The sequence below is a fragment of the Bufo gargarizans genome, chromosome 3 (genome assembly GCF_014858855.1).
Source record: "Bufo gargarizans isolate SCDJY-AF-19 chromosome 3, ASM1485885v1, whole genome shotgun sequence".
Taxonomy (NCBI): domain Eukaryota; kingdom Metazoa; phylum Chordata; class Amphibia; order Anura; family Bufonidae; genus Bufo; species Bufo gargarizans.
Window position 1 is genome coordinate 45,112,493 of NC_058082.1, and position 26,168 is coordinate 45,138,660.

The 26,168-nt window shown below is 48.3% G+C and overlaps 1 protein-coding gene across 2 annotated transcripts; it reads right to left on the bottom strand.

The window, feature by feature from the left end:
* RAB6A (RAB6A, member RAS oncogene family) lies at positions 1-26,039 on the bottom strand. Of its 2 annotated transcripts, none has more exons than XM_044285999.1 (8): positions 25,827-26,039; positions 11,072-11,130; positions 6,278-6,331; positions 5,724-5,829; positions 2,890-3,001; positions 2,673-2,766; positions 2,287-2,353; positions 1-710 (listed from the first exon to the last, which is right to left on the bottom strand). In XM_044285999.1, exons 1-8 carry the CDS (start codon positions 25,894-25,896, stop codon positions 646-648), a joined length of 627 nt encoding a protein of 208 aa, XP_044141934.1. In that variant the 5' UTR covers positions 25,897-26,039; the 3' UTR covers positions 1-645. The 2 variants fall into 2 exon arrangements, with proteins under 2 accessions (XP_044141934.1, XP_044141933.1); XM_044285998.1 differs by lacking the exon at positions 5,724-5,829 and adding an exon at positions 5,523-5,628 and having other exon boundaries at positions 25,827-26,038.
* Between the last annotated feature and the right edge of the window lie 129 nt (positions 26,040-26,168).

Below are 26,168 nucleotides of genomic sequence, written 5' to 3' on the forward strand. Positions count from 1 at the left end.
CAAAGTGCATTGTTTAAACTTTATTTAAAAAAAAAAAAGTTAATAAAATGAAAACTATTCAAAGCAGCAATTCACACCTCGGATGCAGGAACATGCTGCAATATAAAACAGTGGCGAGTATGACCACAACCCCAAAACCCGTGAACGGAGGAAGCAGCCATTTTGTGGGAGGAGCCTGTCAACCTTACTAGTGTGTGTGTGGTCGTCTCATCTGAGGCACGAGGCTGTTGGTGCCTCATGCCTTGGTGAGGCCCTTGCTTCCTATGAAAAAAATGTAACACACTGGTCAGCCCATAAAATGGAAGCGCCCCTTGTGTGCAGGCTGCGTACACAAGCCATATCCCGTCAAGGCGAGTCTTCATGGCCAGAAGCGGTAGAATCTCGGGTGTCCTGAGATGGCGCCATTCACCGGGGACCATGTGAACAAGAACAGGCAGATCGCTTTCTTGATACCATTAGTTTCATTTAAATAATGAAGACACCGTATATAGATTTATATATAGTGGAGCCAGCGATGGACAGGTGAGAAGGGTGAGCCCAGATTCACGCTGCAGTTAATGAAGAGTTAATGGGTAGGGGGGCGGGGAGGGGGAGGAGGAGAAGTAGTGAAGGTTCTGACGAAGGACACATGGAGGAACCGTAGGATTAACAGGAGCAGCCGCCTTCGCTGACAGGAGCTTCCTGAGGCTTTTCCAGTTTGATGTCGATCACTGTAGAGGAAAGGGTTAAAGAAAACTCAAGGACTTAGGGTCTAAAACAAGAAATTTATGGGGGAACCCAAACTCAGATCGGGGACGATCGCCCTTCAGCACAGGCAGCTACATGCCGACTTTGGAACAGCGCCACCTGCTGGTACCCGACCACTGAAACTCCTAGCTATTGTAAAGGGGAATGATAACAGAATGACCCCCCAATTATCCTGTTCACATTCGGATCTATAGACGTTTCTCCTCTCACACCCCCCCCCCCCAGTGATCAGATCTGATCCATTACAGGATTATAATCTACAGCAAGAAAACCCCAGACAGCAAGAGATCAATGTGCTCCAGCTACAGAGGCTTCAGACACCGAACAGAGCTCCCCCAATTACTGCCACATAACAAGCTCCTCTCATCAGAGACGACATATCAGTCTGACCGCAATCTATGTCTCCAAGAAAATCCACTGCTATCCCCGCACCAAACGCCTGATCATCTAACCACACAGGAAATGTCCTCAACTAATAATTATAAAGGCCACAACTTCTAATTTCTTCCCATTATTTCCATATACATGACCACATGGGGAAGTATTATAGTAGTTATATTCTTGTACATGGGGCAGTGTTATAGTAGTTATATTCTTGTACATGGGGCAGTATTATAGTAGTTATATTCTTGTACATGGGGCAGTGTTATAGTAGTTATATTCTTGTACATAGGAGCAGTATTATAGTAGTTGTATTCTTGTACATAGGAGCAGTATTATAGTACTTATAGTCTTGTACATGGGGCAGTGTTATAGTAGTTATATTCTTGTACATAGGAGCAGTATTATAGTAGTTATATTCTTGTATACAGGAGCAGTATTATAGTAGTTATATTCTTGTACATAGGAGGTAGTATTATAGTAGTTATATTCCTGTACATAGGAGGCAGTATTATAGTAGTTATATTCTTGTATACAGGAGCAGTATTATAGTAGTTGTATTCTTGCACATAGGAGCAGTATTATAGTAGTTATATTCTTGCACATAGGAGCAGTATTATAGTAGTTATATTCTTGTACATAGGAGCAGTATTATAGTAGTTATATTCTTGTACATAGGAGCAGTATTATAGTAGTTATATTCTTGTACACAGGAGCAGTATTATAGCAGTTATATTCTTGTACATAGGAAGCAGTATTATAGTAGTTATATTCCTGTACATAGGAGGCAGTATTATAGTAGTTATATTCTTGTACATAGGAGCAGTATTATAGTAGTTATATAATTGTACATAGGAGGCAGTATTATAGTAGTTATATTCTAGTACATAGGAGCAGTATTATAGTAGTTATATAATTGTACATAGGAGCAGTATTATAGTAGTTATATTCTTGTACAGAGGAGCAGTATTATAGTAGTTATATTCTTGTACATAGGAGCAGTATTACAGTAGTTATATTCTTGTACATAGGGGCAGTATTATAGTAGTTATAAACTGCACTGCATGCGGGGGGGGGTCCCGATTCCCAGCAATAATTTAACTGTCCAGTGCAGAATGACCCGTCACTGGCACCCTCTACAGGTAAATAAAAGGATACTGTCTTCTCTGCTCTTGTCCTGTGAACTTTCCATACCAGGGAGAGCGGCTGCAACACGTCTGAAGAGCTGGAAGACACAGGGAGACAGACAGGTGAGAACTGAAGGTCCCATGTGGAGGAGTAAATGAAGAGGTAACACCGCACATACAAGCTGTATACACCACAGCTTCTGATACAGCGCTACTTCAGCTGCTGTGGGGAGGAGGACAATCTTACGGCTGGTATCAGAGAAACCACCAATGAACCTCTTGGATGCAGCGGTCGATAGCAACTGCAGCATCTAATGTCTGTGACAGATGGTGGCTCCAATGGGCAGACCCTAGGTCTGGAAAAAGCACGTGAACAGCAAACACAAACTATATCCTTGGCTGAACCCAACTCCTCACCTGTTTTACATTGTATCCGGCTTTAGCACTGGTCTCGATAAACATTACATTCAGCTCCTTGGCTTTCCTCTCTCCTTCCTCGATGGACACTTGCCTGCAGAGCGAACACAGGATATTACAGAATCCTGGACATCGTCCCGCAGAAGGTGAAACATGTGCACGTCCAGAGCGGCGCCTCGTAGGACTGACATTTCAGAAATCATAAGGGGCCACTTACCTTTTGTCAGCAAGGTCTGTTTTATTCCCCACTAGCATGATAATGACATCACTCCCCCTCTCCGTCCGGACGTCATCGATCCACTTTGTCGTTTGTTGGAATGAGTTCACATCTGATGGGAAATAGCAGGGTTCATGAATGAATACACAGACTCTGAGATTGGGCGACTGCCAGGAGCATCACCTGTGCCACACAATGCTAAGGGGTGGGTGGGGGTCCCCAATACGAAAAAGTGAGGAAGCCTGAAAATGCTAAATTAAGAGATCCGGAGTTGCACTTTGTATTATCCTCCAGAGCTGCACTCACTATTCTGCTGGTGCAGTCACTGTGTACATACATTACTTATTCTGCACTGATCCTGAGTTACATCCTGTATTATACTCCAGAGCTGCACTCACTATTCTGCTGGTGCAGTCACTGTGTACATACATTACTTATCCTGTACTGATCCTGAGTGACATCCTGTATTATACTCCAGAGCTGCACTCACTATTCTGCTGGTGCAGTCACTGTGTACATACATTACTTATCCTGTACTGATCCTGAGTTACATCCTGTATTATACTCCAGAGCTGCACTCACTATTCTGCTGGTGCAGTCACTGTGTACATACATTACATTACTTATCCTGTACTGATCCTGAGTTACATCCTGTATTATCCTCCAGAGCTGCACTCACTATTCTGCTGGTGCAGTCACTGTGTACATACATTACATTACTTATCCTGTACTGACCCAGAGTTACATCCTGTATTATACTCCAGAGCTGCACTCACTATTCTGCTGGTGCAATCACTGTGTACATACATTACATTACTTATCCTGTACTGATCCTGAGTTACATCCTGTATTATACTCCAGAGCTGCACTCACTATTCTGCTGGTGCAGTCACTGTGTACATACATTACTTATCCTGTACTGATCCTGAGTTACATCCTGTATTATACTCCAGAGCTGCACTCACTATTCTGCTGGTGCAGTCACTGTGTACATACATTACTTATCCTGTACTGATCCTGAGTTACATCCTGTATTATACTCCAGAGCTGCACTCACTATTCTGCTGGTGCAGTCACTGTGTACATACATTACTGATCCTGAGTTACATCCTGTATTATACTCCAGAGCTGCACTCACTATTCTGCATCAGATGACCGTACTGAGTCTAGTGGGAAGACACTTTCCCAGAATTCAAGTCACCAGAGTAAACTCTGATCAGACACTGAACAAGCAGGGAATGCTGGGGGATCGCCCTTCTCACAACTCTCGGTCTATTCATTAGTTACAGAGATGATCTGGGATTAATTAGCACAAGAAGGGCCCCTGCACATCTTCTGATTAGGACCGTACTCTCTGCCGCCCCCATGAGGCCCTACGATGTAATAGCAGTGTTAAGGAAATTATCCAGCTTTTCTGAAAGTGGATATAAAATTCATAAGATGTTTTGCATTTTTCTCTGTATACGTGATATAATGTGGTGACATTTAACAGCAGATTACAGACAAATGAAACACAGGACGACACATGGACAGTCAGTACAGAGTGCACACTGCAGGGTTGTGAGCAAAACATGCACAACAGTGAGACACAACAGTGAGACGTGCAAGACACGAGGAGGCACAGAGAGCAAGCACACGACATGCGCGCACCGCGCGACGCCCTCCGCTTATAACGGACCATGGCTAGGGATTTAAATGGACCTGAGGGTTAGAGAGGGGCTGCAGGGAACGTCTCACGAAAAAAAGTCTATGGTATCTGTAAAATGCCCCATCACACATACACTAGGGGGCGCTAATGTATCCTGACAACTGGACTTTAGACTCCTCATAAAATAGGGGGAGGGGTATATACAAGACGCGATAACCAGGCCCCTAAAGGGCATGAAAGGGCGATACCTCCTGATGTCACTAAACTTATGGCTTTGGGGTAATAAAGGTCACATGGAGGGGGCGAGGTCAGGGACCCCCACTCAGGGTACACAAAATCCATAATTCTTGCTGCAATCTTCCCGAAACAGCGCCACACCTTTCCATGGCCGTGTCTGGTATTGCAGCTCGGCTCCAGTGACACAAATGGGGCTGAGCTGCAATACCACATACAACCTGTAGGCTGGTGTGGTGCCGTTTTCAGAACAGGTCCATGCCCCATACTAAACGCCTTGGCTTACCCCCAAACAGGGGCAAGTCAGTGACGTAGTGAGTATGGACACTTCAGAACCAGGACCAGTACCGTTAGTAAAGGCGACACGCAGGATTAAAGGGTGACGAACGCTCAGAAGATTCGGGGGTGACTACAGTGAACTCCTACACCCCCTTCCCCCACCACAGATTAAGGGGTGCAGCACGAGAACGCGCAGTCATGATCTTTTTTGGGTTTTCAGAAGGTACTAGTTCTGGAGAACCAGATGCTTCATGAGGGGAAATACTGGAATCAGCTCTCCTCCAGAAGGAAGAAACCTACAGGTGACATTAGAAGACGTTCCGGAGCTAAATTGCATATTTTCCCACGAAGCAGCTGGATCTCCACACGAAGGGGCAGGAGGGGGGTGGTCCGTTATAATCAGGGCCGCGCTGCGGTGACGGCCACCAGACGACATTATAGGAAAGGCGAAGACGTCCTCGTCCACACTCACTTGTGATATCAAAAACAACAACAGCCACAGTGGAGTCTCGGATGTAGCTAGGGATCAAACTCCTGAACCGCTCCTGCCCTGCTGTGTCCCAGAGCTGCAGCCGGACCTAACAAGTGGGGGGCGAGCCGGCGGCACAGCAAAGAGAGGGGGGGGAGAGAAAAAAAAACACACCGTCAAAAGGCCGCCAGCGGGAATACCTACTTGTTATATCGTAAACTACTACAGCGGCTGCAGAGTCGCGGATGTAACTGGGGATCAGGCTGCGGAATCGTTCCTGTCCCGCCGTATCCCAGAGCTGCAATCTGATCTGTGGGATGGAAGACAGTCAGAAAGAGGGGGCAACAATCGACAGGGGGTTGGGAGATGGGGTTGTTCCACCTGCTATGCTGAAGGGCCTCCAGGAGACTCATCACTTCCTGAGTATCATAAAGGATGACACACTAGTATTATTACCGCCACTCACCTGGAGTCACCGCCATCGTGTATCATCCTGTGCTGTGTTAATGGGAGCAGGGGGTGTGGACTTGCGTGTATGTTACTGAAGGTCAATGGGGACTTTAATAGGGGAATACAATCTGCGTTAAAGGGCATGTGCCACCACTGATCCCTTTAAATTGGGGAGCCACAGCCCCACGAAGCTCGGAGGCCATCATCAGTGGCAGGTGCTGCAGTCCTGCTGATGCGCGCCCCCCCGTGTACACTCACATCATGTGTCCACTCCTATAGGAAGAGCGCCCCTTCTGGTCGATACTTACTGTTCGGTCCTCCAGGTACATTGTCTTTGATAGGAAGTCGATGCCAATCGTTGCCTGTAAAGAAATGAACCGCAGGAGGTTATGATGGAAAACGCTATAGAAAAAGGACAAAATTCTAACAATATTCGATCTAACAACAAATCGGAAGCCGGGGCCAGTAACCATGGGCTAGAGGCAAAATACAGCCATTTATAGACCACATAAAACCATAATATACACTACGTGCAGAATTATTAGGCAAATGAGTATTTTGACCACATCATCCTCTTTATGCATGTTGTCTTACTCCAAGCTGAATAGGCTCGAAAGCCTACTACCAATTAAGCATATTAGGTGATGTGCATCTCTGTAATGAGAAGGGGTGTGGTCTAATGACATCAACACCCTATATCAGGTGTGCATAATTATTAGGCAACTTCCTTTCCTTTGGCAAAATGGGTCAAAAGAAGGACTTGACAGGCTCAGAAAAGTCAAAAATAGTGAGATATCTTGCAGAGGGATGCAGCACTCTTAAAATTGCAAAGCTTCTGAAGCGTGATCATCGAACAATCAAGCGTTTCATTCAAAATAGTCAGCAGGGTCGCAAGAAGCGTGTGGAAAAACCAAGGCGCAAAATTACTGCCCATGAACTGAGAAAAGTCAAGCGTGCAGCTGCCAAGATGCCACTTGCCACCAGTTTGGCCATATTTCAGAGCTGCAACATCACTGGAGTGCCCAAAAGCACAAGGTGTGCAATACTCAGAGACATGGCCAAGGTAAGAAAGGCTGAAAGACGACCACCACTGAACAAGACACACAAGCTGAAACGTCAAGACTGGGCCAAGAAATATCTCAAGACTGATTTTTCTAAGGTTTTATGGACTGATGAAATGAGAGTGAGTCTTGATGGGCCAGATGGCTGGATTGGTAAAGGGAAGAGAGCTCCAGTCCGACTCAGACGCCAGCAAGGTGGAGGTGGAGTACTGGTTTGGGCTGGTATCATCAAAGATGAGCTTGTGGGGCCTTTTTGGGTTGAGGATGGAGTCAAGCTCAACTCCCAGTCCTACTGCCAGTTTCTGGAAGACACCTTCTTCAAGCAGTGGTACAGGAAGAAGTCTGCAAGGTAAGAAAAACATGATTTTCATGCAGGACAATTCTCCATCACACGCGTCCAAGTACTCCACAGCGTGGCTGGCAAGAAAGGGTATAAAAGAAGAAAATCTAATGACATGGCCTCCTTGTTCACCTGATCTGAACCCCATTGAGAACCTGTGGTCCATCATCAAATGTGAGATTTACAAGGAGGGAAAACAGTCCACCTCTCTGAACAGTGTCTGGGAGGCTGTGGTTGCTGCTGCACGCAATGTTGATGGTGAACAGATCAAAACACTGACAGAATCCATGGATGGCAGGCTTTTGAGTGTCCTTGCAAAGAAAGGTGGCTATATTGGTCACTGATTTGTTTTTGTTTTGTTTTTGAATGTCAGAAATGTATATTTGTGAATGTTGAGATGTTATATTGGTTTCACTGGTAAAAATAAATAATTGAAATGGGTATATATTTGTTTTTTGTTAAGTTGCCTAATAATTATGTACAGTAATAGTCACCTGCACACACAGATATCCCCCTAAAATAGCTAAAACTAAAAACAAACTAAAAACTACTTCCAAAAATATTCAGCTTTGATATTAATGAGTTTTTTGGGTTCATTGAGAACATGGTTGTTGTTCAATAATAAAATTAATCCTCAAAAATACAACTTGCCTAATAATTCTGCACTCCCTGTAGTGCCAAGATAATACTGCCATATACAGTCCATATAATACTAGCATATAATATGCAGTCTACAAATACTGCCATAAGGTAAAATAGTGTCACATGACATTGCCATAGTCCCCACATAGTTCTGTCATACAGCCCCTACATAATAATGGCATATAGTCCCCACACAATTATGGCAGCATTGCATGGAGACTACCGGGTTTTAGTCCCTACATAATACCGCCCTACAGTACCCCCACATTATTGCCATATAGTCCTCGCATAAATACTGCAATTCAATTTCCAAATAATACCGCCACAACGACTAAGGTAGTGGTTTTAGCCAATGCGGTCCTGTGTCCTTCAGCAGTATGTCCACAGTTAACTGTCCCTCCATAACCAGTTATATTATAAATCCGCTATATAATGCACATATAATTTGCTATATAAAGAGGACCTGCCCCTCCCCTGACATGTCTGTTTTAGTAGCTACTTGCATTCCCTAATATTCCTACCAGGCAGCTGGGTGTTCCCAGTTGGGTGGGAAGGGGGTCCCTGCAGAGTCTGACAGTGTCAGACTGCGCAGGGACACATCCCCAGCTGGTAAAGGCGGGTTTACACAGGCTGAGCTAAAGCCGATTGTCGGGAAGGAAGGTAGGCTGCTCGTCCAGTGAAGGGGACTGCTCATTTACATGCAGCTATCTCCTTCACAGTATGAGGAAGAAGGATCGCTATAGAGATCGATCGTCCCCGTACAGCTGACTGATGCGCTTGCATAAACGACAGAAACACCCAAAGAACAAGCGTCTTGCTCAGCAGGTGATCAGCAGCACTTTTAGACGGGCAGATAGTCAGGAACGAGCTGTCTAAATCCACCTGAACAACCAGCTGCAGATACATTCCTAAACTTCTGGTAGGAATAATAGAGGTACAAAACAACATAAAGCTTTGCGAGTAGATACTCTAATTACTTCATAAGACAGACACGTCAGGAGGGGACAGGCCTGTAATCACACAATGCGGTGTGAGCTGTAATGGATGAGGATACAATCTCTGCGGATGCCTCGCCTTACTGAGCGGTACTATTATTAACTGCTAGATCGGTCCCCAAGTAGTGAAGCAGCAAGACTATCGCCAATACAGGGGACACGTAACCAGACGGACGTTCTGATAGATCGTATTCACGTTATCTAAACCCATAAATCGCTTCAATTATGGTACAAAATATAGCAAACAAGAAACAGGAACCGCCATGGGCACCACGCCCGCCCCTAGTTATCCCATAATCTATATGGCATTCTGGGACCAGTCCACCATACTTTCCAAACTGGGGGAGGGTCGGCCAAATACATAGATGATGCGATAATTATTTGAGACTGGCTGAAAAAACTTTTTATAGGGGAACTAAATATGAATACAAGGTGGCGCTCGCCCCTTACATAGTGGGTGTTCGGTAGGATATTTGGACCCTTGTTGACAGGTACAAGGGTCATTTGTGAAGCCCACCATAAACCCATACGGGCTCAGCTTCCCAGATGGCTTTTATAGGGTCCTTTTGGCCAATGTCTGGGCAAGTACAGGAGATTCTGCTCCCTGTATCTGCGCATGCGCCAGACAACTCCGCTTGAAGACCAGCGCCTGCGCAACAGCATTGTTATTGTTCGGCTCCTTCAAATGCATTGCAAAGCAATAAAGTATTAGAGTCCACTAAGGACCACCTACCTACAGGACAGCCATGACTGTAACCCTGACACCGCGCCCTGCACGCATATATGGCGGATTACTGGACTTCTGTAATGAGGAAGGTTTAGGTGACCGTCTAAGGAACCTACATGCATCAGCTCTGACTGTCCTCCCTATAGTTGGCCATACAATGTTGTTGCTCATCAGCCTGCAGGATTATCAGACTATTGTTACCTAGACACCAAAAGTACAGCGCAGGCGCAATGGACAAATCACTGCTGTGGTGACCCACCGAGCTGGAGAATAAGAACCAGCGATACGAGGGGAGATGACAAACAGACTTCAGCTACGTTAACCCCTTCGTGACATGTGCCATACATGAACGGTCGACGACGGGTCCCTAAAGATGGTGCTGGCTCAGGAGCTGAGCGGGTGCCACAGCCTGTGGGTGCCCGATTGTTTTACACAGCTGACAACTCCGATCACAGACGTTTAACCATTTAGATGCCGCAGAATCTAAGCGGTCATTGATGGGACTGACTCCAACAGCCAAAGCGCCCCAATGAAGAGATCGGGGGGAGACGCTCGGTTGCTATGGCAGCCAAAGGCCCACTGAAGGCTTCTGAAATAGGCCATAGTAAAGTTCCGGGGGGGGGGGGGGTCTCTACTTGCGACCATCAGATCACTTATGGCCATATTCCTCCCTTAGGAACTTTACTATGGCAGGTCCGGAAGCCTTAAAAGTAAAAACATTAAAATAAAAATTCAAGTCACCCCTTTATGTTCCCCCCCTCCCCCACTAAAATATGAATAAATTTAAATTTTTAACAGTGAACAATAACGCGTACATACCCCAAAATAGTAAACTAGAGGCAGAATATGGCGATGCAAACACTTACTTTCACATTTTTATATTTTTTTAAGTATTAAAGATAATAAAAGGCGTATTTTTTACAGCACAGTGAACGATGAGGCAACAGAAACCAGTAAAACAATGGGGAATTGCGGTTTTATTTTCAAATTAACCCTTTTTTTCACTGAGTTGGTCGCAAATGCTTAGTTTAAATCTTCAACTGCCACCCGCCATATTTTCTGTAAGGAGCTGTGATAATTAAAGTGAAAGAGCTGCAGCAGGAAGGACACTCCCCTGAGAAAGAAGACGCCCACCCTCAGCTGCCAGAACAATTGCAGACCTCTGCATCCATGTGCAGTACAGGGCTGAATCTACATTTGTTGGCAATAGATTGTCATGTACGCCATAATGTCTGCGTTTTATCCTGTTACATCAATATTGGCATGTCCCCTTTAAGTGTCCCCATGACCCCTTTCCAGTGAAGGTTTCCGCCATCAGGTGCATCCTGGTATATTACCTGGTAAGTGTTGTCGAAGCTGTCATACATGAATCTCGTGATGAGGGACGTCTTTCCAACTAGAAGAGAAAAGAAGACGAAGATGTTACATGAATAGCGGTATATAATGTAATGTGACTATATATCAGTGTACTAGTGATAACGTATACCGCACACATGTGAGCGTACACAGGACCGAGTGCACCAATCTCACCATTATGTCTGTATTATGTATGTACAGCGCTATGGAATGAATGGCGCTTTAATAATAAATAATACCGTAATACTGAAACGTAGGGAGAAAGTGCAGGAAGTGTTTACATAGGACCAGGAGCACTAGAGCGGAGAGGCCCTGGGCACAGGCAGAGGTGACGGTAATCCAGAAAGCAAATTTACTCTGCCACGTGTGTACATGAGCCGGGTGACAACCGCAAGACACTCAACCGGGAAGATCAAAGAACGGCCAACAAAGTGATCCAAGGGCTCAACTACTAACCACATATGTACAAACTCATTAGAAGGCAGTATTATAGTAGTTATATTCTTGTACATAGGAGCAGTATTATAGTAGTTATATTCTTGTACATAGTAGGCAGTATTATAGTAGTTATAGTCTTGTACATAGGAGCAGTATTATAGTAGTTATATTCCTGTACATAGGAGCAGTATTAAAGTAGTTATATTCTTGTACATAGGAGGCAGTATTATAGTAGTTATATTCCTGTACATAGGAGCAGTATTATAGTAGTTATATTCCTGTACATAGGAGCAGTATTATAGTAGTTATATTCTTGTACATAGGAGCAGTATTATAGTAGTTATATTCTTGTACATAGGAGCAGTATTATAGTAGTTATATTCTTGTACATAGGAGGAAGTATTATAGTAGTTATATTCTTGTACATAGGAGCAGTATTATAGTAGTGATATTCTTGTACATAGGAGCAGTATTATAGTAGTTATATTCTTGTACATAGGAGCAGTATTATAGTAGTTATATTCTTGTACATAGGAGCAGTATTATAGTAGTTATATTCTTGTACATAGGAGCAGTATTATAGTAGTTATATTCTTGTACATAGGAGCAGTATTATAGTAGTTATATTCCTGTACATAGGAGCAGTATTATAGTAGTTATATTCCTGTACATAGGAGCAGTATTATAGTAGTTATATTCCTGTACATAGGAGCAGTATTATAGTAGTTATATTCCAGTACATAGGGGCAGTATTATAGTAGTTATATTCTTGTACATAGAAGGCAGTATTATAGTAGTTATATTCCTGTACATAGGAGCAGTATTATAGTAGTTATATTCTTGTACATAGGAGCAGTATTATAGTAGTTATATTCTTGTACATAGGAGCAGTATTATAGTAGTTATATTCTTGTACATAGGAGCAGTATTATAGTAGTTATATTCTTGTACATAGGAGCAGTATTATAGTAGTTATATTCTTGTACATAGGAGCAGTATTATAGTAGTTATATTCTTGTACATAGGAGCAGTATTAAAGTAGTTATATTCTTGTACATAGGAGGCAGTATTATAGTAGTTATATTCTTGTACATAGTAGGCAGTATTATAGTAGTTATATTCTTGTACATAGGGGCAGTATTATAGTAGTTATATTCTTGTACACAGGAGGCAGTATTATAGTAGTTATATTCTTGTACATAGGAGACAGTATTATAGTAGTTATATTCTTGTACATAGGAGCAGTATTATAGTAGTTATATTCTTGTACATAGGAGGCAGTATTATAGTAGTTATATTCTTGTACATAGGAGGCAGTATTATAGTAGTTATATTCTTGTACATAGGAGCAGTATTATAGTAGTTATATTCTTGTACATAGGAGCAGTATTATAGTAGTTATATTCTTGTACATAGGAGCAGTATTAAAGTAGTTATATTCTTGTACATAGGAGGCAGTATTATAGTAGTTATATTCTTGTACATAGTAGGCAGTATTATAGTAGTTATATTCTTGTACATAGGAGGCAGTATTATAGTAGTTATATTCTTGTACATAGGAGCAGTATTATAGTAGTTATATTCTTGTACATAGGATCAGTATTATAGCAGTTATATTCTTGTACATAGGAGCAGTATTATAGCAGTTATATTCTTGTACATAGGAGCAGTATTATAGTAGTTATATTCTTGTACATAGGAGGCAGTATTATAGTAGTTATATTCTTGTACATAGGAGGCAGTATTATAGTAGTTATATTCTTGTACATAGGAGGCAGTATTATAGTAGTTATAGTACATAGAAACAGTATTATAGTAGTTATATTCTTGTACATAGGAGCAGTATTATAGTAGTTATAGTACATAGGAGCAGTATTATAGTAGTTATATTCTTGTACATAGGAGCAGTATTATAGTAGTTATATTCTTGTACATAGGAGGCAGTATTATAGTAGTTATATTCTTGTACATAGGAGGCAGTATTATAGTAGTTATATTCCTGTACATAGGAGGCAGTATTATAGTAGTTATATTCCTGTACATAGGAGCAGTATTATAGTAGTTATATTCCTGTACATAGGAGGCAGTATTATAGTAGTTATATTCCTGTACATAGGAGCAGTATTATAGTAGTTATATTCTTGTACATAGGAGGCAGTATTAAAGGAGTTGTCTAATTATAAAAATTTTAAGAAAGAAGCTAAGAACGGTTGAATATAAGAAGGAACACAACGCTGACATGGAAATGCGACGACTCGGCCAACCACTGGCTGAGGAGAGTCAGTGCTATGGCCGGTGATCGGCTGAGCTTTACCTATTCTGTTTTCCAAGAAGTTGTTAGGCGTCGGGGGACCTAGAAGACATTGAACATGCTTGGACAACCCCAGTAAAGCGCTGGTGCCCGTTAATAATAATGTATAATGAGCGCGGTATGTCTGGTTCTGCTGGCACCGGGATGCTTCCATATAGTAGGCGGTTTTATATCTGGAAGAATATATAATTAGTCTGAGCAGTTGCCGGGCAGATTGCTGAGGCAGCTCTATGTGCATTAGCGGTCTCTTTGGCCTTTATCTACTCGGGGGGAGTAGAAGCCGTTTCCTCTACATATAATGGCACACAACGCGCTGCGGCCGCTGGATCTGACCCCATGATGTCTATGGGGAGCAATCATTTCTGCTGCAGATTATACGGGGAGCAGTCTGACCATACAACCTGCTTCACGGAGGTCCAACCACTGGTGAGGCCTATATGGAATTAATGGAAACCAACAGACCCCAAAAACCAGGCAAAAGGCCTGTGTGCATAAGTCTTCACCCCCTCCGGATTTAGTAGATTAGAATCATGTGAACCAGTCCTGAACTTGCCCGGTGACTAATAAAGCAAGTAATCATTAATACCCTGCAATCGTGTTATATATCGCTATAAGGCTTCATACACACGACTGTGCCGGTTTTGCAGTCCGCAGATCCTCAAAATACGGAGGAAATCCGTGTTATCCATATTTCCTTTTATGGATGGGGGGAGATTTATTATCTTATGTGCGCCAGAAAAGTGTCTTTAAAAAGTCACAAGTTTAAAAAAAAATAAAAAAATAAAATAAAAAAAAGGTGCAAATGGAGCCAGAAATCTACGGCAGCAATGAGATGTCGTAGACTTCTGATTTGGCGCGTGGACTGCCGAAGGATGCGCCTCGTCATACACGTGGTGCACCCTCCGAAAGTGCAGGGGATACAAAGACCAAGAAAGCGCCTGTCTCGACAAATCTCCTCCGTACTCGAACGGACATACGGATGCTGAAAGCACTCAGATCCGTTCTGCAAAAAGATAAAACATGTCCTGTACTTGTCCGCAAAAGTCCAGTCAATGGGTCCGCAGAAAAGCGAATGCAACGCGGACGTCATGGAGATCATCTATTTTGCTTAGTGCAAAAATACACAGTCGTGTGTATGGGGCCCAAACCTCATGCGGAGGCGTCCTCCGCGGTCTGTAATACCGCCTCATTTTCCGTCTTTCCCTGCATTCAATTCAGTGCAGACTCCAGCAGGAGGCGCCAGAGGAAATAGGAGGACGCAGCAGGGGCTGTGCATTTCTATGGAGCCCAGAGGACTCTGTGACTACATGATGGCGCCACAGGCCGCTACCTTATGAGGGTATACAGGTGTCATAGTAGGGGAAGGCTCAGCTGATTTCACAGCAAAAAGGCAAAACGCATGCTACTGTCCCCGTCAACTACATTGCAGACTAGTGCGATCATGTGAGCAGTGGTGGTGGAGCAAACATCAATAACGATACGTGCGAGATCAGCAGCGGATGATGGAGATCTACTTCTCGAGGATCAATGGCAGATATTCTCCCGAGATGCAGGAAACATGGCCGCAGGGCAGGAGGGGGAAGGGGGAGACTGTAAGCTTGTGGAAGGTCACTGACCCCTCATTAGATGATATTAGTAGGCACAGGCTGAAAACCCGCCCTGCTCGCACAGCTGAAGTTTGTCGCAATGTACTCGTTCCTGTAAGGTTGCATTCCCACATTATTTATTTGGGTGTAATACGCCTAACTCCCTGCGGGTGGCAGTGTAATGCTTGCTCCCTGCTTTCAATAAAGGATTAAAAAGAGCTTGAAAAATGCAGATCGAAAAAAAAAAAAAAAAAATCCTGGATTCAGGGAATAAAGCCACATAAAAGGTGGTCAGACGCGCCCGGGCCATGCCGCCGACAGTCTGTCAGGATGGGCGCTCGCAGGAGACGTGATCCGGACCGGGTCTGAACTTGTTTCCCAGCTCCACCCAGGATGGATGTGGCGAGGATCCAGGCTCGCGAGTCATCAGACCCTATGGGTGCCCCGACATGCAGCAAATAACGCGTCTGGTTCGCCACCGTGGGGCGATCTTTACAGTGGGTCACCTGTACACGTGATCCCCCCCCCCCCCCACATCTGAAAAGCTTCTATGTAACAAACACGGTTACAGCGTTGGGTCCCGGAAGGTTCAGCTCATTATTCCTCAGGAAGAAAACGAATGAGAATCTTACCGAGAAGCCGTCACCTCTCCCGACGCGTCTCCTTAGTAACTACTCGCATTTCCCGATCCGCCCGCATCGATTCTTAGGAGTCTACATTGTGTTGTCCCTCTATTATTCCTGCTAGAAGTTTATATGACAGCAGTCTGCAATATAGGAACGTCTGGGGGTCCCTGCCCGGTCTGACTTTATCGAATGAGTGCGGTGTGAAACCCAGATGGACCTTTCTTCCAACCTGCTGGCAACCGATTCATAAATTGATTCTAGTAGGAATAATAGGAGGGACGGCACAACACTGAGCCCTGAGAACAGATGCTCCAGAATTTCTATTACAAACTGACCCATCAGGAGAGGGGAAAGATCTCTAGATCATGTGCCGGAGTCGAGAGGTGGACGCAACCCTAGTGTGGGTGCAAGGATGACAAAAACCATGTCCTGCAGTGTAAAGGATGGGCACCCCGACAATGGGGCAGGAAAAGTATTGGCACCCTTACATTTTGGAAGGAAAGTGGGAGGAGAATCTTGTGGAGCCAGACGACGAGCAACGACCATCAGGCCTCAAATTGATGACGGACCCTGAAATGATTTAACCCTTTAACGACCCCCCCCCCCCCCCCCCCCTCATGGTCGCCCTCCGTTTACTGCACAGAATTGAGCCCCGGAGAGCGCCGACCTTCTAAAATTACTGCTGTTAATTATTCATCACGCTTTGTCCTCAGTTGCCTACGTGTAAGTGATGGATCCTGACCGCGCTGGGCACCTGCTGACCACCCGCTACCCTCCGAGCCACAACTTACCGCTACCCTGGGTGCATAGCAAAAGGTGCAAACATTTTACCGGCCCTTTAAGAGCAGCCTCGTTAGTGTGCATGACAAGTTGCCGGTACCTGGGGGGGGGAAGGGCTCTGGACATATCCCCACTGCAAACATGCTACGAAATGCTTCCATTCGTTGACAGCAAGCAGAGATAATAAAAAAATCGGTGAGGAACTGAAACTCATCTATTAGAACGCTACCTGGTGGGGGTCTGACCGCTGTGACCCCACCGAAGGCTACCTGACTCCGCTGATTGCGCCATTTCGCATGCAGCTCCGCGGACAGGCGCTATACCCACAAGGCCGTCCTAGCGCCATCGGCAGGGGTCAAAGTGATCGCCAATCAGACACCGGTGGCACAGACCGCCGCCTGGGAAAGTCAGCAAAGACAAGCTCTGCCCCTCTGTGATATGCTTTCAGTTGCAATGCCTCGCCATTTTCAAGACCTTTGCTTGTTGTCGTTGAATGCAAACATTTTAGTTTTCCATACAGAAGCAGAAAACCTGTACTAGCCCCGTACTTCTCACAGGTGAGGCTTTGCTACAACTGTATCGGGTCTAGACAGTCCTCTGGACTCCAGGCTGATACACTGGAACGAACAGGAGAGAGTGCTGCTGTGTTTGGACAGGTCATCAATAGACTGGATACCACTGTAGCAAACCCTCAGCCGCGAGAAGCATTAATAGGATCTTTAGTCTGGAATGTTTCAATTTATTCAATGACTGCAAGCAGAGATCTTGTAGACTGCAAGAAACATGCCATGTGTCAGTCTTCACTGCACTGCACTTCTGGCATTCTATTCAAGAACATGCCAGCTCAGGATGACTAGTGCTAGAGGTATTTCCCAGACAGTCGGGCCTGCTGGATTCGGACATGCCCGATCCTCTGCTCTCGCGCCACCTGCAGCGTGCTCCCCTCTCTTTCGTCGGACTGACATTTTTCTGGTGGACGGACAGCGTTGCGCTGCTGATATGGCAACCCCAGAGCAAGCACAATGGGTGACACGATCAAAGGAGAGGAAAAGGAAAGCGCCATCATCTTCTACTTGAAAGTCGATTCACTACTTCAGACGCATCCATTTCTGCGGAGGAACCGCGTCCATGGCGGGTGCACCCACACGTCCTCGTTACTGCTACATGCCATTGTGTCATCACAGGAAGACCAGCCAGTACACATCCCAAGTAATGGCCGACCTCTCCGGTACAACCTGCATACAAGGGCTTCAGAGCAGCGCTCGATCCATGCTTGTAATCTGCTGTACCCACCACGATGGAGGATGGGGGACTAATTCTCCATATGGAGGGCACAGCTTTCTGGTCTTTTTTTTTTTGGGGGGGGGGGGGGGAGGAAATTGGTATATCACAGTCCCTGTCAGAGCATCAGTTTGTGCTCCAGAGCTGCACTTCCTACTGTAACTGTGGACAGGAAGTTGTACCCATAGTCAGCCATTTATGGAAGAGGTCGCCCACCGATCTACACGTCTACACAGATCCTTCCCCGCTCTTCTCTGTAACGCGACGGGTTAGACGATGGAGGGGGACGCCACGGAGGCTCACAACGGAACTCCTCATCTTAGAGTTTCCATTCACTTTAATGGAAGGTGCATTCTTAGGAATGTTCCTTACCGCTGATTTATCCCCGTGACAGATCAGATCAGATCGGCGGGGATGCGAAAGGTAGGTGGCGAATATTTAAAGGGGTTTTCAGGCACTTCTGTATGGATGGCCCGTCCTCCGCGTCCGACGCCCCCACTGATCAGCTAGCTCCAGAACTACACAGCTCAGTTCGGTGGGGGCGTCAGATGCGGAGGACGGCCATCAATACAGAAGTGCCTGTAAATATTTGTCACCTACCCTCGCATCCCCGCCGAGCTGATATTATCCATCATAGGGATACGTCAGCAATATTTAACTGCCAGATCACCCCTTTAAGACTGCGCCTTCCACTGACGAAAATAGAAATAAGTCTGACTCTCAGTGCTGCGGTCTGTTTACATGTATGCCTCGCACAGCGCCATCCAATTATAGTGGGCATGCCTGGTACTGCAGTTCAATCCCATTCATCTGAATGGGACTGAGCAGCAGAAGGGCCACGTCACCGATGATTGCGATATCAAAGGCATATTAAATTTTTTTTATAAAATTGACGTGGCAGTGCACGCTTCAAACCACTGATCGGAGGGGGTGATGGAAGGTGGATCCCCCAGGGGCAAGGTAATCAATACTTAATACCCATTGGTGGATCCCCGGCTGACATATATATATATGGCTTCCAGAAATGGACGTCGGGGAGATAAGGATTGGACAGTTGGATTTGAACATGCCTGATCCTTCTGTTCTGGTAGAGATAAGCCGCAGCCAGAGGTGTCCGCTGATCCGAGAGAGCACCCGATTGGCTGGCCTAAGAGAAGACGAGTATACGGCAGTCCTAGCGCATCACTGCGACACAGCGCGTTTCAAGCAAATCACAGGACAAGTGCGTTTCCGCTGTTCCTCTGCTTTTCATTTTTCTTTAGCGCCCCCTGTCTGATAAATCACTGAGCAGAGTCCACTGCACTGGCACACTGTAACGCAGCGCTCAGCACCGTCCCCAGGGGAGGCAGTAATTTACGGACCTGCCCGGCCACTGAGCGCAGATCTATCATTATTGATCGCCTCCCGCGCTCCTGCCAAGAGATTCCATTTCCTGCCCCATGAGTCCTGGAGTCAGTGTAATGGTTATACTGGGCCGGAGCGGCTAATGCGCCCACCACACAGGGTGGGGGGGGGGGGGGGGTCCCTCGACGCTGCCGGGGAGGAGACATCCTCTTCCTCTAGGGTTCCTGGAAGGCTCTCAGGATTATCTTCTTGTGCCTTTGTCATCCCAAACTTTGACTTTCCAGCTGTTGCAAAACTACAAGTCCCAGCATGCCCATGGTGAGAGTTGTAGTTTTGCACCAGCTGGAGAGCCGCAGGTTGTTTGACCCTACTGTAAGCCGATCTAAAGTTTCCAGCTGTAGGAAAATAATTCATTTTTGCGTTTAAATTAGTCTCAATTTTCAAAACCTCTGCTTGCTGCCAACAAACTGATACTTGTTTCAAGCCACAGTCCGAACTGATACACTGCAACAATCTCTTGCTCTACCTGAGGTGTCCCAGACTGGATACAACTGTAGCAAATCCTCAGCTGGGAGAAGTTACTCCACTTCAGTTTCTAAATGTAAATGAGGATGTGTCTGTTCAGGTCAGCAAGCAGAGATCTTGAAAATGGTGAGGAATGGTAACACAAAGTCGATTAGAAAGCTGCTGAACTGCTGTGTGAAGGCGGCACCCCTGACACAATAAGGGGTAGGAGGGAAGGTGGCATGGGGGCGTCCCCCTTTGGCACAGGTGACAGATTTGGGCCTCCATCGTGTGCCACGGGGGTCGGCACACAGCTTTCCCATAACTCTGAACTGGCAGAATCACCCTGATAAGGGAGCGGGAGGTGAACCTCAGTGACAGGGGCACCCCCCGCCGTGTCAGCTTCTCGCAGCTTACATTTCTGCAGAAGAACAGCTGTACTCACAGGGAGAAACCTCATCTGGGGCAGAACCACAAGGAATTCAAAGAGCGTCCGATCCCAGAGACATCATGGGCGAGTGGCATCACAGAATACCGAGTGCAGCTCTGGAGGATAATACAGGATGTAACTCAGAAAAGTAATGCATGTACAAAGTGACTGCACCAGCAGAATAGTGAGTGCAGCTCTGGAGTATCATACAGGATGTTACTCAGGATCAGTACAGGAGAGGTAATGTATGTACACAGTGACTGCACCGGCAGAATAGTGAGTGCAGCTCTGGAGGTAATACAGGATGTACATTAGGATCAGTACAGGAGAGGTAATGTAATGTATTAACAGTGACTGCACCAGCAGAATAGTGAGTGCAGCTCTGGAGTATAATACAGGATGTAACTCAGGATCAGTAATGTAATGTATGTACACAGTGACTGCACCAGCAGAATAGTGAGTGCAGCTCTGGAGTATAATACAGGATGTAACTCAGGATTAGTACAGGATAAGTAATGTAATGTATGTACACAGTGACTGCACCAGCAGAATAGTGAGTGCAGCTCTGGAGTATAATACAGGATGTAACTCAGGATCAGTACAGGATAAGTAATGTATGTACACAGTGACTGCACCAGCAGAATAGTGAGTGCAGCTCTGGAGGGTAATACAGGATGTAACTCAGGATCAGTACAGGATAAGTAATGTAATGTATGTACACAGTGACTGCACCAGCAGAATAGTGAGTGCAGCTCTGGAGTATAATACAGGATGTAACTCCGGATCAGTACAGGATAAGTAATGTATGTACACAGTGACTGCACCAGCAGAATAGTGAGTGCAGCTCTGGAGTATAATACAGGATGTAACTCAGGATCAGTACAGGATAAGTAATGTATGTACACAGTGACTGCACCAGCAGAATAGTGAGTGCAGCTCTGAAGGATAATACAGGATGTAACTCAGGATCAGTACAGGATAAGTAATGTATGTACACAGTGACTGCACCAGCAGAATAGTGAGTGCAGCTCTGGGGTATAATATAGGATGTAACTCAGGATCAGTACAGGATAAGTAATGTATGTACACAGTGACTCCACCAGCAGAATAGTGAGTGCAGCTCTGGAGGATAATACAGGATGTAACTCAGGATCAGTACAAGATAAGTAATGTATGTACACAGTGACTCCTCCAGCAGAATAGTGAGTGCAGCTCTGAAGGATAATACAGGATGTAACTCCGGATCAGTACAGGATAAGTAATGTATGTACACAGTGACTGCACCAGCAGAATAGTGAGTGCAGCTCTGGAGTATAATACAGGATGTAACTCCGGATCAGTACAGGATAAGTAATGTATGTACACAGTGACTGCACCAGCAGAATAGTGAGTGCAGCTCTGAAGGATAATACAGGATGTAACTCAGGATCAGTAATGTATGTACACAGTGACTGCACCGGCAGAATAGTGAGTGCAGCTCTGGGGTATAATACAGGATGTAGCTCGGGATCAGTAATGTATGTACACAGTAACTGCACCAGCAGAATAGTGAGTGCAGCTCTGGGGTATAATACACAGTGACTCCACCACTGCAGCCCACACACATACAACGCTCCAGTCCGGAGTGCGATCACTGTACGACGTCCATCAAACCCTGACACAAATATAAAAGAAGGGGATAATCCTGTGGAGCGCTGCACGTGTCATCTCTCAGACGCTGCACACTGGAAATCAGACTCTCCTCTTGCCCTGTGGTAATAATCTGAGTCTCATCATCCGCCCGTACACACAATGCCCACAGACTGCACATGGCGGGCGCCGGGGGCACTGACTGGTCACTGTTTACACAGCGCTGATTGTTGCAGTAAACCAATATTGATCAGAGAAAAGCATCAAACAACAGGAATGATGAATCCTGGGAGTAGTCCCGGGGCCGGGTGCTGCAGACTCATTGTGTCTGTGCGGCTGCAGAGGGTGACAGCCTGCAGCGCCTCGCACCCAGGTGACAGGTCCGCGTCATCGCAGGAAGATTACTGCATGTATGATGAACGGCTGCCATCAACCAGACACCGATTGGACGGGCGAGATTGACACCCCTGGCTGCAGAGCATCACACACAATAAAACCCAGACTGACTGCATTATAACGATCCATCTGTACATTACCACACTGCAATGATCCGGCATCGCCTGGGGCAAGACGAGGGCGGCGGGCAGGAGCGACACACGAGACCAGGGCGGCGGGCAGTAGGGGAGGAAACTAGAGACCAGGGTGGCAGGCAGTAAGGGGGGGAAACTAGAGACCAGGGCGGCGGGCAGTGGGGGGGGGCGGGGACACTAGAGACCAGGGCGGCGGGCAGTGGGGCGGGGACACTAGAGACCAGGGCGGCGGGCAGTGTGGGGGGACACTAGAGACCAGGGCGGCGGGCAGTGTGGGGGGGGACGACGACGACACTAGAGACCAGGGTGGCGGGCAATGTGGGGGGGGGGGGGACACTAGAGACCAGGGTGGCGGGCAGTGTGGGGGGGGGGGACACTAGAGACCAGGGCGTCGGGCAGTGGGGCGGGGGACACTAGAGACCAGGGCGGCGGGCAGTGTGGGGGGACACTAGAGACCAGGGCGGCGGGCAATGTGGGGGGGGGGGACACTAGAGACCAGGGTGGCGGGCAATGTGGGGGGGGGGGGACACTAGAGACCAGGGTGGCGGGCAGTGTGGGGGGGGGACACTAGAGACCAGGGTGGCGGGCAGTGTGGGGGGGGGGGGGGGGGGGGGACACTAGAGACCAGGGTGGCGGGCAGTGTGGGGGGGGACACTAGAGACCAGGGTGGCGGGCAGTGTGGGGGGGGACACTAGAGACCAGGGTGGCGGGCAGTGTGGGGGGGGGGGGGGACACTAGAGACCAGGGTGGCGGGCAGTGTGGGGGGGGGGGGGGGGGGGACACTAGAGACCAGGGTGGCGGGCAGTGTGGGGGGGGGGACACTAGAGACCAGGGCGGCGGGGCAGTGTGGGGGGGGACACCCAGAGACCAGGGCAGTGGGGGGGGGGGGGGGGGGGACACCAGAGACCAGGGCAGTGGGGGGGGGGGGGACACCAGAGACCAGGGCAGTGGGGGGGGGGGGACACCAGGAGACCAGGGCAGTGGGGGGGGGGGGGACACCAGAGACCAGGGCAGTGGGGGGGGGGGGGGACACCAGAGACCAGGGCAGTGGGGGGGGGGGGACACCAGAGACCAGGGCAGTGGGGGGGACGGGACACCAGAGACCAGGGCAGTGGGGGGGGACGGGGGACACCAGAGACCAGGGCAGTGGGGGGGGGGGGGGGACACCAGAGACCAGGGCAGTGGGGGGGACGGGACACCAGAGACCAGGGCAGTGGGGGGGACGGGACACCAGAGACCAGGGCAGTGGGGGGGACGGGACACCAGAGACCAGGGCAGTGGGGGGAGCGGGACACCAGAGACCAGGGCAGTGGGGGGGGGGTACACAGAGACCAGGGCAGTGGGGGGGGGGGGGACACCAGACGACCAGGGCAGTGGGGGGGGGGGACACCAGAGACCAGGGCAGTGGGGGGGGGGGGACACCAGAGACCAGGGCAGTGGGGGGGGGGGGGACACCAGAGACCAGGGCAGTGTGGTGGGGGGGGGGGGGACACCAGAGACCACGGGCAGTGGGGGGGGGGGACACCAGGGCAGTGTGGGGGGGGGGGGACACCAGGGCAGTGTGGGGGGGGGGACACACCAGAGACCAGGGCAGTGGGGGGGGGGGGGACACCAGGGCAGTGGGGGGGGGGGGACACCAGAGACCAGGGCAGTGGGGGGGGGGGGGGACACCAGAGACCAGGGCAGTGGGGGGGACGGGACCACCAGAGACCAGGGCAGTGGGGGGGACGGGACACCAGAGACCAGGGCAGTGGGGGGGACGGGACACCAGAGACCAGGGCAGTGGGGGGGGGGGGACACCAGAGACCAGGGCAGTGGGGGGGGGGGGACACCAGAGACCAGGGCAGTGGGGGGGGGGGGGGGCACCAGAGACCAGGGCAGTGGGGGGGGGGGGGGACACCAGGGCAGTGGGGGAGGGGGACACACACACACAGATATTCAGGATCTGGGAAGACAGAAGGGCAACTAAGGAGATGTCTGGATTTCACAAGTGGATGATGGGGGATGGAGTAGAAGGGCGACTGGTTGGGGCTGGAATCAGATATTTAGGATCTGGAAGACAGGAGGACGACTGCGCAGTCAGCCTCAGGTGGAGGATCTGGGGGCCACAGCAGGTAAAGAGCATCATGGGGCAGATTATGGGCAACAGGAGGAATACCAGGGGGCAGATTATGGGCGACAGGAGGAATACCAGGGGGCAGATTATGGGCGACAGGAGGAATACCAGGGGGCAGATTATGGGTGACAAGAGGAATACCAGGGGGCAGATTATGGGTGACAGGACGAATACCAGGGGGCAGATTATGGGCGACAGGACGAATACCAGGGGGCAGATTATGGGTGACAGGAGGGGGATTGCAGTTATTTTGGGAAATCACAGGGCAGACTGTGTTGTGCTTTGGGGTGACTGGAGGAATGTCAGAGGGTGGACTGTGGGGTGACTGGAGGAATGTCAGAGGGTGGACTGTGGGGTGACTGGAGGAATGTCAGAGGGTGGACTGTGGGGTGACTGGAGGAATGTCAGAGGGTGGACTGTGGGGTGACTGGAGGAATGTCAGAGGGTGGACTGTGGGGTGACTGGAGGAATGTCAGAGGGTGGACTGTGGGGTGACTGGAGGAATGTCAGAGGGTGGACTGTGGGGTGACTGGAGGAATGTCAGAGGGTGGACTGTGGGGTGACTGGAGGAATGTCAGAGGGTGGACTGTGGGGTGACTGGAGGAATGTCAGAGGGTGGACTGTGGGGTGACTGGAGGAATGTCAGAGGGTGGACTGTGGGGTGACTGGAGGGAATGTCAGAGGGTGGACTGTGGGGTGACTGGAGGGATGTCAGAGGGTGGACTGTGGGGTGACTGGAGGAATGTCAGAGGGTGGACTGTGGGGTGACTGGAGGAATGTCAGGAGGGTGGACTGTGGGGTGACTGGAGGAATGTCAGAGGGTGGACTGTGGGGTGACTGGAGGAATGTCAGAGGGAGGACTGTGGGGTGACTGGAGGAATGTCAGAGGGAGGACTGTGGGGTGACTGGAGGAATGTCAGAGGGTGGACTGTGGGGTGACTGGAGGAATGTCAGAGGGAGGACTGTGGGGTGACTGGAGGAATGTCAGAGGGTGGACTGTGGGTGACAGGAAGAGGATTGTGGTAATTTTAGGGATGACAGGAGGAATATTAGAGGGCACACTGTTGTGCTTTGGGGTGACGGGAGGAATAAGACGAAGACGTAGGGGTTAAACAGGAGGCAGTGGGTGACTGCAGTAATGGGGTGTCGGGGAGAACTCACCGCTCTGCTCTCCCAGGAAGACCAGCTTGAATTTCCTCAGCGGGTTCCCGAAGTCTCCTCCGGAGGACATGTTGGCGGAGGCGCAGGATCGGACAGTGCCGGGTCTGTGGGGGGAGGGGCGGCCTGGGGAGCGGGGACGTCGCTGCCGAGAGAAGAGCCGCTTCCCGTGATCTCTCACACACACCTGCTACACAAGCCCCGCCCCTACAGTCAACGCACAGCCCAACCCTACCGCGCTCAACTGCCAAGCCCTGTCTCCTCGGCAACAGAACACCGCAGCCAATAGGAAACGCTCAAGGCCTGCCAATCACATGGGAGGAGGCGGGGCTTTGCGTCCATTGC

Coding starts and splice junctions, on each gene's coding strand:
- RAB6A (XM_044285999.1), bottom strand. CDS start 25,896: ATGTCCTCCGGAGGAGACTTCGGGAACCCGCTGAGGAAATTCAAGCTG. Junction 11,131..25,826: donor CTTCCTGGGAGAGCAGAGCG/GTGAGTTCTCCC, acceptor TTTCTCTTCTAG/TTGGAAAGACGTCCCTCATC. Junction 711..2,286: donor GGACAAGAGCAGAGAAGACA/GTATCCTTTTAT, acceptor TTTCCTCTACAG/TGATCGACATCAAACTGGAA.